At 44.8% G+C, this 16,079-nt stretch overlaps 1 protein-coding gene across 3 annotated transcripts in view; it reads right to left on the reverse strand.

Annotated features, from left to right (window-relative positions):
* CNTN1 (contactin 1) overlaps window positions 1-16,079 on the reverse strand; it is a 988,997-nt gene that overhangs the window by 227,288 nt on the left and 745,630 nt on the right. For all 3 annotated transcript variants that reach the window (XM_085653079.1, XM_085653080.1, XM_085653081.1), the window contains one exon: window positions 4,920-5,069. In XM_085653079.1, the coding sequence (XP_085509205.1) occupies window positions 4,920-5,069 (150 nt within the window). The remainder of the gene's footprint in view (window positions 1-4,919; window positions 5,070-16,079) is intronic.

A 16,079-nucleotide genomic window follows, 5' to 3' on the forward strand; every position in this document is an offset into this window, starting at 1 on the left:
CTTACCAGTACATCCTTTAGATCATCATTTGCTTGGTTTCTCATTCAAAGGTCAGTTTTACATGGATAGGTGCATGCCTATGGGTTGTTCAATCTCCTGTGCTTATTTTGAAAAGTTTAGTTCTTTTTTGGAATGGGTTTTCAGACAAGTTACAGGACATCATTTTGTGATGCATTATCTCGATGATTTCCTCTTTCTGGGACCGGCGGGCTCTCAGGAATGTTCTGTCGCCTTGGAGAAATTCTGTGCCCTCATGCATACATTTGGGGTCCCCCTGGCTCAGGGGAAGACAGTGGGGCCAACGAACAAAATTGAGTTCCTAGGCATCGAAATTGATTCAGTACAGGGTTGTTTTAGGTTGCCAGAACAGAAAATACTGAAATTCCGTGCTGCATTGCAGCAGTGTTTGTTAAAAGACAAAGTGACACTACACCAATTGCAGCAAGTGGTAGGACAGTTGAATTTTGCTTTACGGGTGATACCCGTCGCTCGTCCATTTTCCCGTTCCATTTCTCAGGCTATGGCAGGCTTACACGAAAAACACCATCACACGCGCTTGTCATCTGAGGTTCGCCAGGACATGCGGATTTGGATAGCATTCCTGGAGGGTTTCAATGGCAGAGTGGTGTGGCCCTGTCCTCCCATTACTTCGGCTGCTTTGGGTCTATGGACTGACGCGGCGGGTAGTGTGGGATTTGGTGCCATACTTGGGAACAAGTGGGTAGCTCAGCCGTGGCCAGGGTGGTGGTGTGAGAGTGGCTTAACAGCTAACATAGGTTTTTTGGAATTGTTTCCCATCTGGGTCGCACTAACGGTATGGCCCCAGGATCTGCAGAACCAGTCTGTGATATTTTGGTCGGATAACATGACAGTTGTGGAAGCCATCAATCAACAGGCGGCAAGGTGTAGAATGATTCTTCGCCTGTTGAAAGAGATAGTGCTGTTATGTATGAAATTAAATGTCCAGTTTAAGGCTAAGCATGTCCCGGGGGTGCAGAATAATGCTGCTGACGCACTTTCTCGCTTCAAGATGCAGGTTTTCAGGGATCATCTGCCATCTGCGGAGGCGACATCATCACACTTTCCAGAAGTTCTTTGGCAGATTGGTGCCCCCAACTACAGAACCTCGTGGCTGCTAGCCTACCGCCAGGGACACGGAAAGCTTATGAAGGGGCGTTTGGGTCCTACAGGTCTTTTTTGGGTCACGATTGGGAGGAGAGATGGCATACGTCAGGAGCATTCCTCTTGTTTTTAGACAGCTTACACAGGGGGGGGCGCACGGTTGCGGCTGCCAGGCGACATGTAGCGGCAGTTTCCTTCTTTGCGCAGATTAGTGACATGAACGATCCGACCAGGAGTTTCATCGTGAGGAAGGCATTGAAGGGGTGGCGAAGAATTCAAGGTGGGGTTCCTGACACCAGGCAGCCGATAGGGTTGGCGCGGCTGAGTGCACTGCTGTCAGCGCTGGGTGTGATCTGCAGTTCGGTGGTGGAGACTCTATTATTCAGAGCTGCCTTTGCACTGGCTTTCTATGGGGCATTCAGAGTGGGTGAATTGGTGGCGCGAAACAAGCAGGACAGGCAGGGTGGCCTTTTAATGGAGTATGTAAGGATACAAGGTGATTGTTTGCTTTTGACCATCCAAAAATCAAAAACTGATCAGGAAGCACGGGGTGAAGGGGTGGTTCTGCTTAGAGCATTAAACAACCCGTGTTGCCCAGTAATGCATTTGGAAAACTTCCTCAGTGTGAGGAGCAGCGCGTTGGGTGGGGCATTATTAGTACATGCGGACGGTACACCACTTACCAGGTACCAGTTCAAAATGGTATTGGACATGGCAATCACCAGGGCAGGCATGGATCCATGTGTTTTTGGAACACATTCTTTTAGGATAGGGGCTGCCACTGAGGCGACGGCTAGGGGATTGCATCCCAGTAAGGTACAGAAGATTGGGCGATGGGTTTCCAACAGTTATAAGCGTTATGTGCGGCTGCACATGTTGTGAGGGCACATTGAAATGGTGTGACTAATGCCTCTCTGTCTGTCGTTTGCTTCACAGTTTCTCGATCCTGTCACGCAGGGGGGGAACTGCCGTCTCGCCAGCAACAACGTTCTACGCAAGGATCAGCACAACCACAGGTCTCAGGGACGCGGAATGTGTGGGTTGTGGGGCATTCATATGTTAGGCGTATGAGATCTGTTTTTCTTGCAGGTGACTATAGGAAACGGGCAGAACAGAAGGGGTTCACAGTATCTTTTCATGGAAAGGGGGGCCTTTGCCTTAGTCAATTTAGGGGTTTTATGACCGATCTGCTGAAAAAACACAATCCTTCTCCCTCTATCGTTATTTTACACCTGGGGGGCAATGACTTGGTCAGGTTGGGTAGGAGGGTCTTATTTGAGAGCATAATATCGGAGATTGGTTGGTTAGCTAAGGTGTGCCAAGGGGCTTACATAGCGTGGTCACACATGGTACCCAGATTTAAATGGAGAGGGGGGGACTCGGTGAGAGCTTTGAACCACTCGGTAAAGAGGGTCAATTATAAGATAGGGAAATTGTTCCGATCTCCCAAGTTACAGTGCATCGCACATGGGTGTGTTAGGGGTGAATTGTGCTTCGTAAAAGACGGGGTACACTTGACTAGGGTGGGGAATGACTTGATGTTAGAGAATTACATGGCTTGGCTAGGGGGTCTCAGGGAGGGGGCATGACCTTTCTGAGGGATGGTTTGGGGGGGGGCCAGATAGTCGGGCAACTATGCTGGCCTGTGGCGGTAAGGTCATGACTAGTGAGCAGTACATTTAAGGTCCTTAGGGGGCGGCCTCATTCTCGGATGGGGTCGCCCAGGGGGAGGGACAAGGGGTCTCTCCTATAACTCCAGGGGCGGTACATCCGGTTGGCTGGATGGGTGCGGGGAAGGGGGGGGAGTCACGCTTTCTTTTAGGCTGGTTGGCCACCCCGCACTGGCATGGACGTCATAAAATGGCGCAGAGTGCAAGACCCCCCAAATTGGCATGGAGTTCAGTTAACGTATGGGGGTAACCGGGAGGGGGAAGTACCCTCTCGGTAAGCGGGCCCCCTGCGCATGCGCAACCCTATGGGGGCGGCGCGGTTAAATTGATAAGGATCTGACACCAGTTAATGACCTTGCCATAGGCCCAAATAGGATACGCAGAAAGTAATTAATGTATGATTATGATCTTTATGTTAGATTCGGATAGGAAAACTATGTATTAGTGATATGTTAAGGTTAGCCATATGAAATCTGTGCATATTAATTGTAATCAAATGCCGTGTTATGTTTCTGCGTATAAAATGTAAATAATGTTTATCTCTTAACTTTTGATTTGTTTTCATATTTTAATAAATACGGCCGGGGGTTGCTCGACCCCCGCCTCCAAAAAGTCATTACCTCTCATGTTCCTCATTTTTTAAATGTGTTTAGGTTCAGGGGGAGGAGGGGGAAATTCGGTAGTCCCTGCCCATATCGAAAGGCGGGGCCGGCATCGGCCCCGCCGCAAATATGGCGGGGCACCGACCCCCTCCTCCCCTCGCCCTTGTGTGTCGATCGCGCGGCGCTGATTCACCGTGTCATCATGACGCGGTGGGCGCGCCATGCGTTCGATTGGTCGCAATGGTGACCTATGGCCCGGAAGCGGTTAATGCGCTTCCGGGTCATGGGTGAGTTATGGGGGGGGCTGGGGGTCAGACCAGTTAGAACTGGTTTGACCCCAGGTACGAGCTTAAAGGGCGGGGGAGCGCGGGACTCTTTCTCTTTGTCCCGCGCTCTTACAGCACCTGGTCGCAGCCCTCTAGGAGGCTGCTTAACTGTTTTGTTTGCCCACCCTCCATCCCCTGTTGCAAGTGATTTAATGGCTGTTGTAAGTGACGGTGTTGTTCCTTCCTTAGGCGTTTTCTCCCGCTTACAGGTCTTCAATCGTCGTATTTATTGCTATTCCTTGGTCAGGCGGTAAGGTCATGACTAGTGAGCAGTACATTTAAGGTCCTTAGGGGGCGGCCTCATTCTCGGATGGGGTCGCCCAGGGGGAGGGACAAGGGGTCTCTCCTATAACTCCAGGGGCGGTACATCCGGTTGGCTGGATGGGTGCGGGGAAGGGGGGGGAGTCACGCTTTCTTTTAGGCTGGTTGGCCACCCCGCACTGGCATGGACGTCATAAAATGGCGCAGAGTGCAAGACCCCCCAAATTGGCGTGGAGTTCAGTTAACGTATGGGGGTAACCGGGAGGGGGAAGTACCCTCTCGGTAAGCGGGCCCCCTGCGCATGCGCAACCCTACGGGGGCGGCGCGGTTAAATTGATAAGGATCTGACACCAGTTAATGACCTTGCCGTAGGCCCAAATAGGATACGCAGAAAGTAATTAATGTATGATTATGATCTTTATGTTAGATTCGGATAGGAAAACTATGTATTAGTGATATGTTAAGGTTAGCCATCTGAAATCTGTGCATATTAATTGTAATCAAATGTCGTGTTATGTTTCTGCGTATAAAATGTAAATAATGTTTATCTCTTAACTTTTGATTTGTTTTCATATTTTAATAAATACGGCCGGGGGTTGCTCGACCCCCGCCTCCAAAAAGTCATTACCTCTCATGTTCCTCATTTTTTAAATGTGTTTAGGTTCAGGGGGAGGAGGGGGAAATTCGGTAGTCCCTGCCCATATCAGTACACTCATTAGAATGACCATCTACATGATGTGGCATTGCGCTTTGGAACTGGCTCACCCACCAGTTCTGCACCAGGCACCTAAACATTGTGCACATATCAACACCGTGCATTATGCAATGACAACTTAGCTGCAATATATTTTGCAAATTAACCCAGTCACAACGGCAAACTGCAATGACAATATCACATCAAGGAACACACAAATATGTTTGCTTTTAGTTGTACTTACGAGCACCCTCGGTTTTAATTTTCGACGATGGAATGCTGGGTTCTCCTAGGCCGAGCGTGTTTGTGGCTATCACTCGGAACTCATACTCCATCCATGGAATGAGGTCTACCACCTTCGCCCGCTCCGTATTTCCTTCTATGTTCTTTGGGTCTACAGAAAGCGAAACATCAAATGTATTATGAAGAAAGCTGCTATTTCATTGCAGATGTCTTAAGATGTGATTGTGTGGCTTTATGTGCTGATCATAAATGCAGCACTGAGGTACAAAGGGGGCTAGTAGGGCTTCTGTGGGTGTGGCGAGCTACAGACATCAAAACATGGCAACAAATATCACACATTCAGTTCTCAGAGAGGCTCTCAGACATACTCCAAACGAGTGTCAGACAGTGATGGGAAGGGAGACGAAGGGATTTAAATTGAACAAAGTGATGCAAGACGTCTTTTATGAAGGTCGGCAGAGTGGAGACAGCTATTAGGTGTGCTGTAGTGGAATATCAGTGGTGAGGGAAAAAGATATGAATCTTAAAGTGGGATTGGAATGTTTATGGATGCTAAGGAAATGTGGGGCTTGTGACTGAAAAAGATAGCACGAGAACTGGGTTACAATGATGGACACGCACAGTGTTCTAAGGTACACTGTGAGAAAGCCTGCTTGATGTCTTTAAGGTGGATGGCGGTGCATACAGGAAAGGCAACAAGGAGCAGGAAGAGTGTTGACGTTAAACTTCTACGCAGTAGGCAGAGTAGTTTAGGAGCCTACATTAATCAGCACAAAGTATTAAGCTGGGTCTTTTCAGAATTGAAGGTGAGATAAGGATGTACTTTGTAGCTCTCTTTTGAGCCATAGTTGGCATATATGCTGTTCAAAGTGATAACATTGAAACATCTTTTGCTTTCATAATGAACACCAAGGTTGTCGAAAAACTAATAGGAAACAAATAAATGTGAGAGTGGTTTTGGATAAGTGAGCACATGGAAAAAGATTATCTGTCTTGTGTTGATGAGGATTCATTGGTAAAAACTGTCTAGGAAACATCTGGTCAACGTGGTGGTTTTGTCATCTTTCCTTCAGATGAGGATCTTGAGAAAGATCCTCCTTTTTCTTCAACAGCACTTACAAACCTTAGTGGTCAGTGTGGGAATCTTCTCCAGGCTTGACAATGCCAATGCCTGACACCTGAAATTCCTAGAGAGTTTTGTACGACATTACAAAGCATGCTTTTACCACACATATTTTACAATGCATGCCTTTACCATGCATGCCTTTACAAAGCAGGTAAGCATAAATAAGGTAAGTGAAATACCTATAAATACATTATATATATATATATATATATATATATATATATATATATATATATAATCTACTGGCGGTCACCAGTAGATAGTTATAGTTACAACCTAGTTTCCATAGGAAATCTCAAAATTCTATTTTGAATAACTTTGGCGCCGGTTGACGAATCCTCGCGAAATTTTCAAAACTAATGGGGCGCTCCGCTCAGCTCCTACCCTGAAAGTCTCGGGGTGATTCGTCAAGCGGGGGCCGAGAAAAAAGGGGGGGTCCTAAAACGCGTTTTCCCCATGTTAATTTCCGTAGGACCTTTAGACACAGCTACAGCCCGAACAGCTGAACAGAATTACGTGAAATTTGGCAGAGAGGTAGCCATAAGGTTAAGGAAGTGCCTTTTGCAGGTCTGGTGTAAATCTGTTCAGTATTTCCTGAGAAAATAGCATTTAAAAGCATATCAATATCTATACGCGCGCACGGTGCGCGCACTGTGCGCGCACCCTGCCGTGCGCGAGCGCAATTCTGATTGGTTGTTAGATGTCGGTAAACATTCGAATCGGTCGAAATCAGGAAGTGTCGGCCGCCATTTTGTCTCTCGCAGTCTGAGGGGGTGAAAAAAAAAAGGTGGAGAACGTAAAAAGGGGGCAGAGTGGACAGTTCCTGACCCCCTAGCCTTGGTCAGGGGGTCACAGAAGGACCCCAAGGAAGAAAAAAACAATTATTATTTTTTTTTTTAAATCGCGAGGTGCGCGCACCCTGCGCGCACGGCTCGCACTGCGAACCGTGGCTGCTGGGAGCGCGAAGCGCACCGAGCACCCACAGCACGCGCAGGGTGCGCGCACCTCGCGATATAAAAAAAAAAAAATTCACGGTGCGCGCACGGTGTAAAACCTGAAAAATAAATAAATACATAACTTAGCATTTAAAAAACCGTACAAATTCACTGAAAAAACCATAGGTTTCACACACGTTATAGTTACGAATTAGCATTTAAAAAACCTTGCAAATTCACTTAAAAAACCATAGGTTTCACACATGTTATAGTTAGCTGGACATTTCACTCGTAAAAAACCTATGAAATTCCCCCGTTATAGTTACTGCAGGCAACTATAACTCACGCGACCGCAATCCTCTGCTGATGACGTCAGATATTACATCACTGATGACATATGTGTCTTTATGAAAAATAAATATTTGTAATATATGTATAGCTAAAGATTAATGGAAGAAGACATGGGTAAATAAGTGTCTAATTACAGTGATGTAATATCTGACGTCATCAGCAGAGGATTGCGGTCGCGTGAGTTATAGTTGCCTGCAGTAACTATAACGGGGGAATTTCATTGTTTTTTTACGAGTGAAATGTCCAGCTAACTATAACATGTGTGAAACCTATGGTTTTTTAAGTGAATTTGCAAGGTTTTTTAAATGCTAATTCGTAACTATAACGTGTGTGAAACCTATGGTTTTTTCAGTGAATATATATATATATATATCACCTACTGGCATTCACCAGTAGGTAGTTATTGTAAGGACCTAGTTTCCATAGGAAAAGCATTTTTTGTTTTCCCAATAACTTTGGCGCCGGATGGCGAATCATCACAAAAGTTTCAAAACTATTGGGGCGCTCCGGTCAGCTCCTGTCTTGAAAGTTATGGGGTGATTCGGCAAGCGGGGGCCGAGAAAAAAGAGGTGTCCCAAAACATGTTTTTTCCATGTTAAGTCCCATAGGAAACTTTAGACACGGCTACAGCCCGAACTGCTGAACAGAATTACACCAAATTTGACAAAAAGGTAGTGCTTGGTTCAGAAAGCGCCCTTTTTTTAAAATGGTGTAAATCCGTTCAGTAGTTGCGGAGAAAATCAGAAAATAGAGGTAAAAAAATCAATTTCCCATAGGAAATTTTAGACACGGTTACAGCCAAAACTGCTGACCGGAATTACACCAAATTTGGCAAAAAGGTAGGGCTTGGTTCAGAAAGCGCCCTTTTTTTAAATAGTGTAAATCCGTTCAGTAGTTGCTGAGAAAATCAAAAAATAAAAGTTTCGATCTATAGAGGCGCGGTGGATCCGCGCACCCTCCCAGCCAAAAGCTTTATTCTAATTGGCTGTCAACACTCCAAACCAAGAAGTGTTGGCAGCCATCTTGTGCCTCGGTAACCGAGGTACAAGAAATCAGAAAAATAAGGCACAAAACAAGAAAAGGGGGCAGGGTAGAAACACCCTGACCCCCTAGGCCTGCTGAGGGGGTCCCACAAGGACCCCCAGGGCCAAAAAAAGCATTTTTTTTAAAACAAAAAATCGCGAAATGCGCGGAGGATCCGCAGATCCGGCCGCGAAAATAAAAAAAACAAAGCGCGGGTTTCCCGCGCTTTGTTATTAAGTACCCCCCAGGTGGGCCAAGTCCCGGGGTTTTCTATAAATATTTGCGGGGGACACACAGCCCCCCCATAGCCCCAGGGACCGCCACCCCCTGGGGCTTCTTTATTTAATGCATGTGGGGCCTCAACCTTTGCTTAAAAAATACCTGCGTGGGGGGCTCGAGCTCACCCACATGCCCCGGGGACCGCCACCTCCCCGGGGCACTAATAAGCTCCCCAGGGCTTTGTACAGATTGGGAGGGGGGGCCCGCGCGGCATTGCAGAGAGGTGTAAAAATGGGCGTGGCCTCTGAACACCTCTCTGCAATGCAGTTCCCTGGCGCATACTGGAGGTACCTGGTGGGCTAGTAACCAGGTACCTTAAAACGTGCCACAGGGCGTGTTTGCACACATGTCACCTCAGGCCCCGCCCTCTTCCTTCACCACTGTGCAAATGCGCCCCCGGTGAGTTGTAAATTGTGGAATTAATTCCCCTTGAATACTGAAGGTCCCGGGGGCCAACTAGCCCACCAGGTACCTCCAGTATGCGCCAGGGAGCTGCATTGCTGAGGTGTAAAATGGGGCATGGCCTTGGACCACCTCTCTGCAACACAGCTCTGTGATGCATACTGGAGGTACATGGTGTGCTAGTTGGACCCAGGGACTCTCAGGAATCAAGGGGATTTAATCCCCCAACTTAAAACGTGCCACAGGGCGCCTTTGCACAGTGGTAAAGGGAGGGGGCGAGACCAAAGGTGACGTGTGCAAACACGCCCTTTGGCACATTTTATGTTGGGTAATTAAGTCCCCTTCAATCCTGAGGGCCCCTGGGGGCCAACTAGGCCACCAGGTACCTCCAGTAAGCACCACAGGCCTGTGTTGCAGAGAGGTGTTCCAGGCCATGCCCCTGTTTACACCTCTGTGCAACACAGCTCTGTGCGCTTACTGGAGGTACCTAGTGGGCTAGTTGGACCCCAGGGACCGTCGGGATTGAAGGGGACTTAATTCCCCAACTTAAAATGCTCCTAAGGGCGTGTTTGCACATGTCACCTCTGGCCCCGCCTCCCTGTGCAAACACACCCCGTGGCGCATTTTAAGAGGTAGTTTCAATCCCCCTGCCCAATCATGTACTAGGGACTTACAGAGGAGGTCATGCTAATCACAGGGGTACCCCAACACATAGTGTTCCCTAGTGTATGTAGGTGTTTTCACTGTATTCTAAGTGTCTTTTAGCATAGCACTGGCTCTAGGCCTGGTTAGTCAGAGTCAGTTACCACCTATACCCGTCTGAAAAAGTTGTGGGTACAGGATGATTTTGCAACAAGGCCTCTTTCTGCTCCTCTGTTGGTTCTTTCTGCATTTCTTTTGCTTCTTTCTGTGCCTTTTTTCTTCTTTCTTCAGATGTCCAACCTCTGTAGGCATAGTTAGAAACTAGCATTTAAAAAACCTTTGAAATTCACTTAAAAAACCATATGTTTCAGGCACGTTATAGTTAGAAATTAGCATTTAAAAAACCTTTGAAATTCACTGAAAAAACCATAGGTTTCAGGCCTGTTACAGTTAGAAATTAGCATTTAAAAAACCTTGGAAATTCACTGAAAAAACCATGGGTTTTAGGGAAAGTTATAGTTAGTTGGACATTTCACTTGTACAAAACCATAGAAATTCCCCTGTATAGTTAGTTCAGCTAACTATAACTCGCGCCCCCGCAATGCACTGCTGATGACGTCACATATTACATCACTCATGACATGGTCAGTGACATCACTGATGACATCACTGTTGACATCTCAAATGACATGACTGATGACATGACTGATGACCTCATCCAGTGACTGTGTGTTTCTGCAAAGTTTAAGTATGTTTAATATATATATATATAGGGAAAGGCGTATTGAAGAATGAGTGGGTGTAAAAGTGTCTGAATGGATGATTTAATAGGTTCGTGACTGAGTCAATAAATGAGTGATTAAACGTATCTTGCTGAATGCATGGGTTAGTGACTAAACTGTGTGAATGTCTGTATCCGTCTGTCTGCTGGTATGTAAGCGGATGCATGGGTTTGTGAATAGCTACATGAGTGTCTATATGAGTTATTGATTGGTTGCCTGAGTATCGGTATGGGTGCCTGAGTGTTTGTGTGGGTGGGGTGTGTGTGACTCTGTGCATAGATGTGTGAGTGGGTGATTCACTGGGTGCATGGTTTCAAGAGTGCATCTGTGATGGATGGCATGGGTGGGTGAGTGTGTGTATGGGTGTGTTAGTGAGTGAATGTATATCTCAGTGGTACATGTGCGAGTAACTACATATGTAAAAGGCTGTATATATGTGTGTTAGAGTATTTAAATGGTTATAAGTGAGAGTGTGTGATTGTGAGAGTGGCTGTATGGATGAGTGTGTGCTTGTATCAGTGATTGTATAAGAGTGTAAGAATGTGCTAGTATTTGTATGAGCAAGTGAGCTGGTGTGTGTATTACTGTATAGGCGAATAAATGGGTGTGTGATTATTTATTTGCATGACTGACTAGATGTGTGAGTACCTCTATGGATGAGTGGCGTGTGTGAGTGTCTATATAGGTGTATGAGTGCATATGATAGTCCTGTACTGAGTGACCATAAGTATGAGTGAGTGAATGTGTGTGTAGACCTAAGAATCAGTGAGTGGGTATGTAGTTATTGGTGTTGGAGTGTCAATGGTTTTGAGAATGGCCGTCTGTAATTTAGAGTGGGTGTATCAAAGGTTATATTAGGGTGTGAGAAGATGCATCAATTTATCACATGGATGATGTCATCAGTGATGTCATTTGAGATGTCATCAGTGATGTCACTGACCATGTCAAGAGTGATGTAATATGTGACGTCATCAGTAGTGCATTGCGGGGGCACGAGTTATAGTTAGCTGAACTAACTATAACGGGGGAAATTCTATGGTTTTGTATGAGTGCAATGTCCAACTAACTATAACTTTCCCTAAAACCTATGGTTTTTTCAGTGAATTTCTAAGGTTTTTTAAATGCTAATTTCTAACTATAACGTGCCTGAAACCTATGGTTTTGTTTTGTCAGTGAATATGTATATATATATATATATATATATATATATATATATATGCAAAAAAGAAGCAGAGAACTCTGGGTAGTTCTCAAGTTTAGGTGGAAAGCAGCTCCTGTATGGAGCACTCTCAACACCAGGGACACTCTAGATCTGCTCACCTCAATGCTCGGCGTGGATGGCACTGTGCTAATCCTATGCTTAAAGATTTTGATAGAAAAACAGACATTTGAGGTGAGCAGATCTAGAGTGTCGCTGGTGTTGAGAGTGCTCCATGCAGGAGCTGCTTTCCACCTAAACTTGAGAACTACCCAGAGTTTTCTGCTTCTTTTTTGCATAATTTATTCGTCACTCTATGCCTGAAAGGGTATTTCTTTGACTTATACTGGGTGCTCCCTTGTGTCTGGACAAAGCTATACCTCTCTGAAGAGCTCTAATTAGAGCAAAACACTGTGTCAGGGGTTGCTTTTGCTCATTTCAGGTTGGCTTGATTGGTATTTTACCAACTCAAAGCTGTAATACTGTGCCTGGAGTGGTAATTGGCTTTTGTCATTTTACAGCTCAGCAAGGACAGCACTGTGCTAGTCCTATGCTTAAAGACTTTGCTGTACAAATGGCAAAAGACTTTGTCCTTTTCTATCTCGGCGTGGATGGCACTGTGCTAATCCTATGCTTAAAGATTTTGATAGAAAAACAGACATTTGAGGTGAGCAGATCTAGAGTGTCGCTGGTGTTGAGAGTGCTCCATACAGGAGCTGCTTTCCACCTAAACTTGAGAACTACCCAGAGTTCTCTGCTTCTTTTTTGCATAATTTATTCGTCACTCTATGCCTGAAAGGGTATTTCTTTGACTTATACTGGGTGCTCCCTTGTGTCTGGACAAAGCTATACCTCTCTGAAGAGCTCTAATTAGAGCGAAACACTGTGTCAGGGGTTGCTTTTGCTCATTTCAGGTTGGCTTGATTGGTATTTTACCAACTCAAAGCTGTAATACTGTGCCTGGAGTGGTAATTGGCTTTTGTCATTTTACAGCTCGGCAAGGACAGCACTGTGCTAGTCCTATGCTTAAAGACTTTGCTGTACAAATGGCAAAAGACTTTGTCCTTTTCTATCTCGGTGTGGATGGCACTGTGCTAATCCTATGCTTAAAGATTTTGATAGAAAAGCAGACATTTGAGGTGAGCAGATCTAGAGTGTCGCTGGGGTTGAGAGTGCTCCATACAGGAGCTGCTTTCCACCTAAACTTGAGAACTACCCAGAGTTCTCTGCTTCTTTTTTGCATAATTTATTCGTCACTCTATGCCTGAAAGAGTATTTCTTTGATATATATATATATATATATATATATATACATTTTTACATTATTTTGGGGAGACACCCACACTTTTAAAAAATCTATGTATTTTTTAAAAATTAAATCACATTTTATTTTTTATTAAATTCCCTTACCATCCTATTACTCTACCCACCCCTAAACCTTATGCCCCACCAAAGCCTAAACCCTGAAAAATACCTTTGCCACCCTATGCTCCAACCAACCCCTAAACCATAAAATACCCTTACCTCCCTATACCCCTACCCACCCCTAAACCATAAAATAAGCTTACAAACCAATACCTTTACCCATCCCTACACCCTAAAAATACCCTTATCTCACAATACCCTTACCCACCCCATAACCATTAAACAACCTTACAACCCAATACCCTTACACACCCTGTTTCACCCTTAAACCCTACAAATACCCTTACCACTGTATGCCCCTACCCACCCCTAAACCCTAAAATACACTTATCACCCAATACCTGTACAACCCTATGCTCCAACCCACCCCTAATTCCTAAAATACTCTTACCAACCTATACCCCTACCCACCCTTAACCCTAAAATAAGCTTACAACCCAATACCTTTACCCACCCTTACATCCTAAAAATACCCTTATATCACAATACCCTTAACCCCATAACCATTAAACACCCTTACAACCCAATACCCTTACCCACACTTTTCCCCCTTAAACCCTAAAAATACCCTTACCACTGTTTGCCCCTACCCACCCCTAAACCCTAAAATACACTTAGCACCCAATACCTGTACCCACCTCGAAACCCTAAAGACACCCTTACACCTCAATACATTTAACCACCCAATAACCCTAAAAATACTTTTACCACCTGATGCCACTACCAACCTCTAAACCCTAAAAATACGCTTACCACCCTATACCCCCACCCACCTCTTAAACCCATAAATGTGTCTTACTACCCTATACCCTACCAACCCCTAAACCCTAAACACACTCTTAGAACCCAATTCTATTACCCACCCCTAAACCCTAAAACAGCCCTTATCACCCTATACCCGTACCCACAGGGGCTCTGTAGCTAGAATGAGATTTCACACGCACACAACAAGTGGCTCCCCCTTTAAATTTAATTTGTGGCCCCGGGGAGGTGGTGGAGCAGATCTACACCACACTCTTTCTGCACCAAGAGCTACCTTTCTGCAAAATTTGGTGTAATTCTGGCCAGCAGTTCAGGCTATAATCGTGTTTAAAGTCTCTATATGAAATAACATGGGAAACACACTTTTTTTTACCCTCCCATTTTCTCGGGCCCCACTTGGCGGATCACTCTGAAACATTTCATGCACAACTAGAATCAGCGGTGCACTCTTTTGGGAACATTTCATGAAGATTCATCAAATGGTGTCAAAGGCAAATCAAAAACACTTATCCTAAGGAAAGTAGGTCCTAATTACAACTACCTACTGGCAACTGTGTATATATATATATATATATATATATTTATAGTGTGAGTGTACTATAATACATATAATATATTTACACACACACATATATATAAACACACATACACAAATATATATATTATATATATATATATACACACACACAAATGTGTGGTTAAGACATGCGTGTTAAAACTAACCCTGGGCGTAGTTCGTGAAGTAGCACTACGCGAAGCTACGCAAAATGCACTTCGCGAGCTACGCGTAGCACTTCGCGAACTGTGTAGTACCCTGTTCGCACTGTGCAAGATGCCGTTTTCAATGATTGCACAGTGCGGACAAGCATCCGGCACTGTGCATTCATTGAAAACGGCATCTTGCACAGTGCGAGCTGTAGTTTTCTGCCGCTCGAGTAGATTTTTACTCGAGCGCCAGCTTTCTCAACGCAGACTGGTAGTTTCTCATCACGAGCAGTCGTGAGCATACGCAACCACTCACAATGAGAAACCTGACCTCCTCGCGTTGAGAATCTCGCCGGGATGTTTATTTTCAACGCTCGCGATCGGCAACTTGATGTTGCTGATCGCGAACTAGGAAAAAGTCTTGCCGGGATGTCATTTTGCTTGCTCGCAGTCGCCAACTTGATGTTGAGGACCGCAAGCAAGCAAATAATGACCGCTGTACTACGCAACGCTACGTAGCGCAAACTACGTGAGCGTAGCGTAGTGCTTTGCCCATGCTTAGTTAAAACTTTGCGATGTAGAGACTGCGTGGCAAAGGCACTGCGTGATTACAACATTGTTGTAAATGAAGTTTCGCCTTGAGAGTTAGGGAGTATTGTGCTTCAATCTGTCAATATCAAACCAAAAGAATACTTAATATTGTCTTTTACGAAAAACGCATGGTACATGTTCCTAAGGCTTAGACTAACTCCTGGAGGTTAGACACGGATGGCAATCATATAAACTGGTGTCAGGAAAATGCACTCTCTGTGGCAGTTGGAAGGAAAATCTATCCAACATTCTGTGCCTCTGCTTCCGTCTTCTAAATAAAAAATGCTTGTTGCTAAACCCTTACTTTCATTCTGCCTGGATATGCACTCCTAATAAATGGTTAATGTATGTCTGAACAACCCATGCCCCCAACTGACGAGAGTTGTGAAATATTCTACGCAATTATTTAAGGCATGCACGGTTTCAATTGCCCAATAGCTGAAAATTATAAATGTGTGATACATTTTTAATTGTCTCAATTAAAGCCTATTTAGTTTAAATACAATCAAATTAATTATTACATTTTAGCAAATCATATCTTAGGTGAGGAATTAGCTACATTTTTAGACTATGTGTGGAAATGTAGGCTACTATCCAAAGTATTGGAATGGCGAATTTGTAATGGTTTTAGTAAATCACAACATTTTCTATTCTATTCTCCAAGACAGTACTTTCTTCATTCTGATTTTACTTTCATATATTCTGACTCCATGGGAGGTGAGCCTTCTCTGTCTGTGAATGCAACTGGCTAGTCATGTAAATTTTACCAAGCCTTTGAGAATGCCATTTATTTTGTTAATGGGTGTAATTTGTGGCTTCCCTTTTCTTAATTACCATTGTTGGCCTAGCACCAAGAGGTCCTGGGTCATGTGTTGTGTTTACAAATACCCATGCTCATTCACTCATTCAGGATTAAGCCACACGTGACAAGACAGTAATG

The sequence above is a fragment of the Triturus cristatus genome, chromosome 4_1 (assembly GCF_964204655.1).
Source record: "Triturus cristatus chromosome 4_1, aTriCri1.1, whole genome shotgun sequence".
Taxonomy (NCBI): Eukaryota; Metazoa; Chordata; class Amphibia; order Caudata; family Salamandridae; genus Triturus; species Triturus cristatus.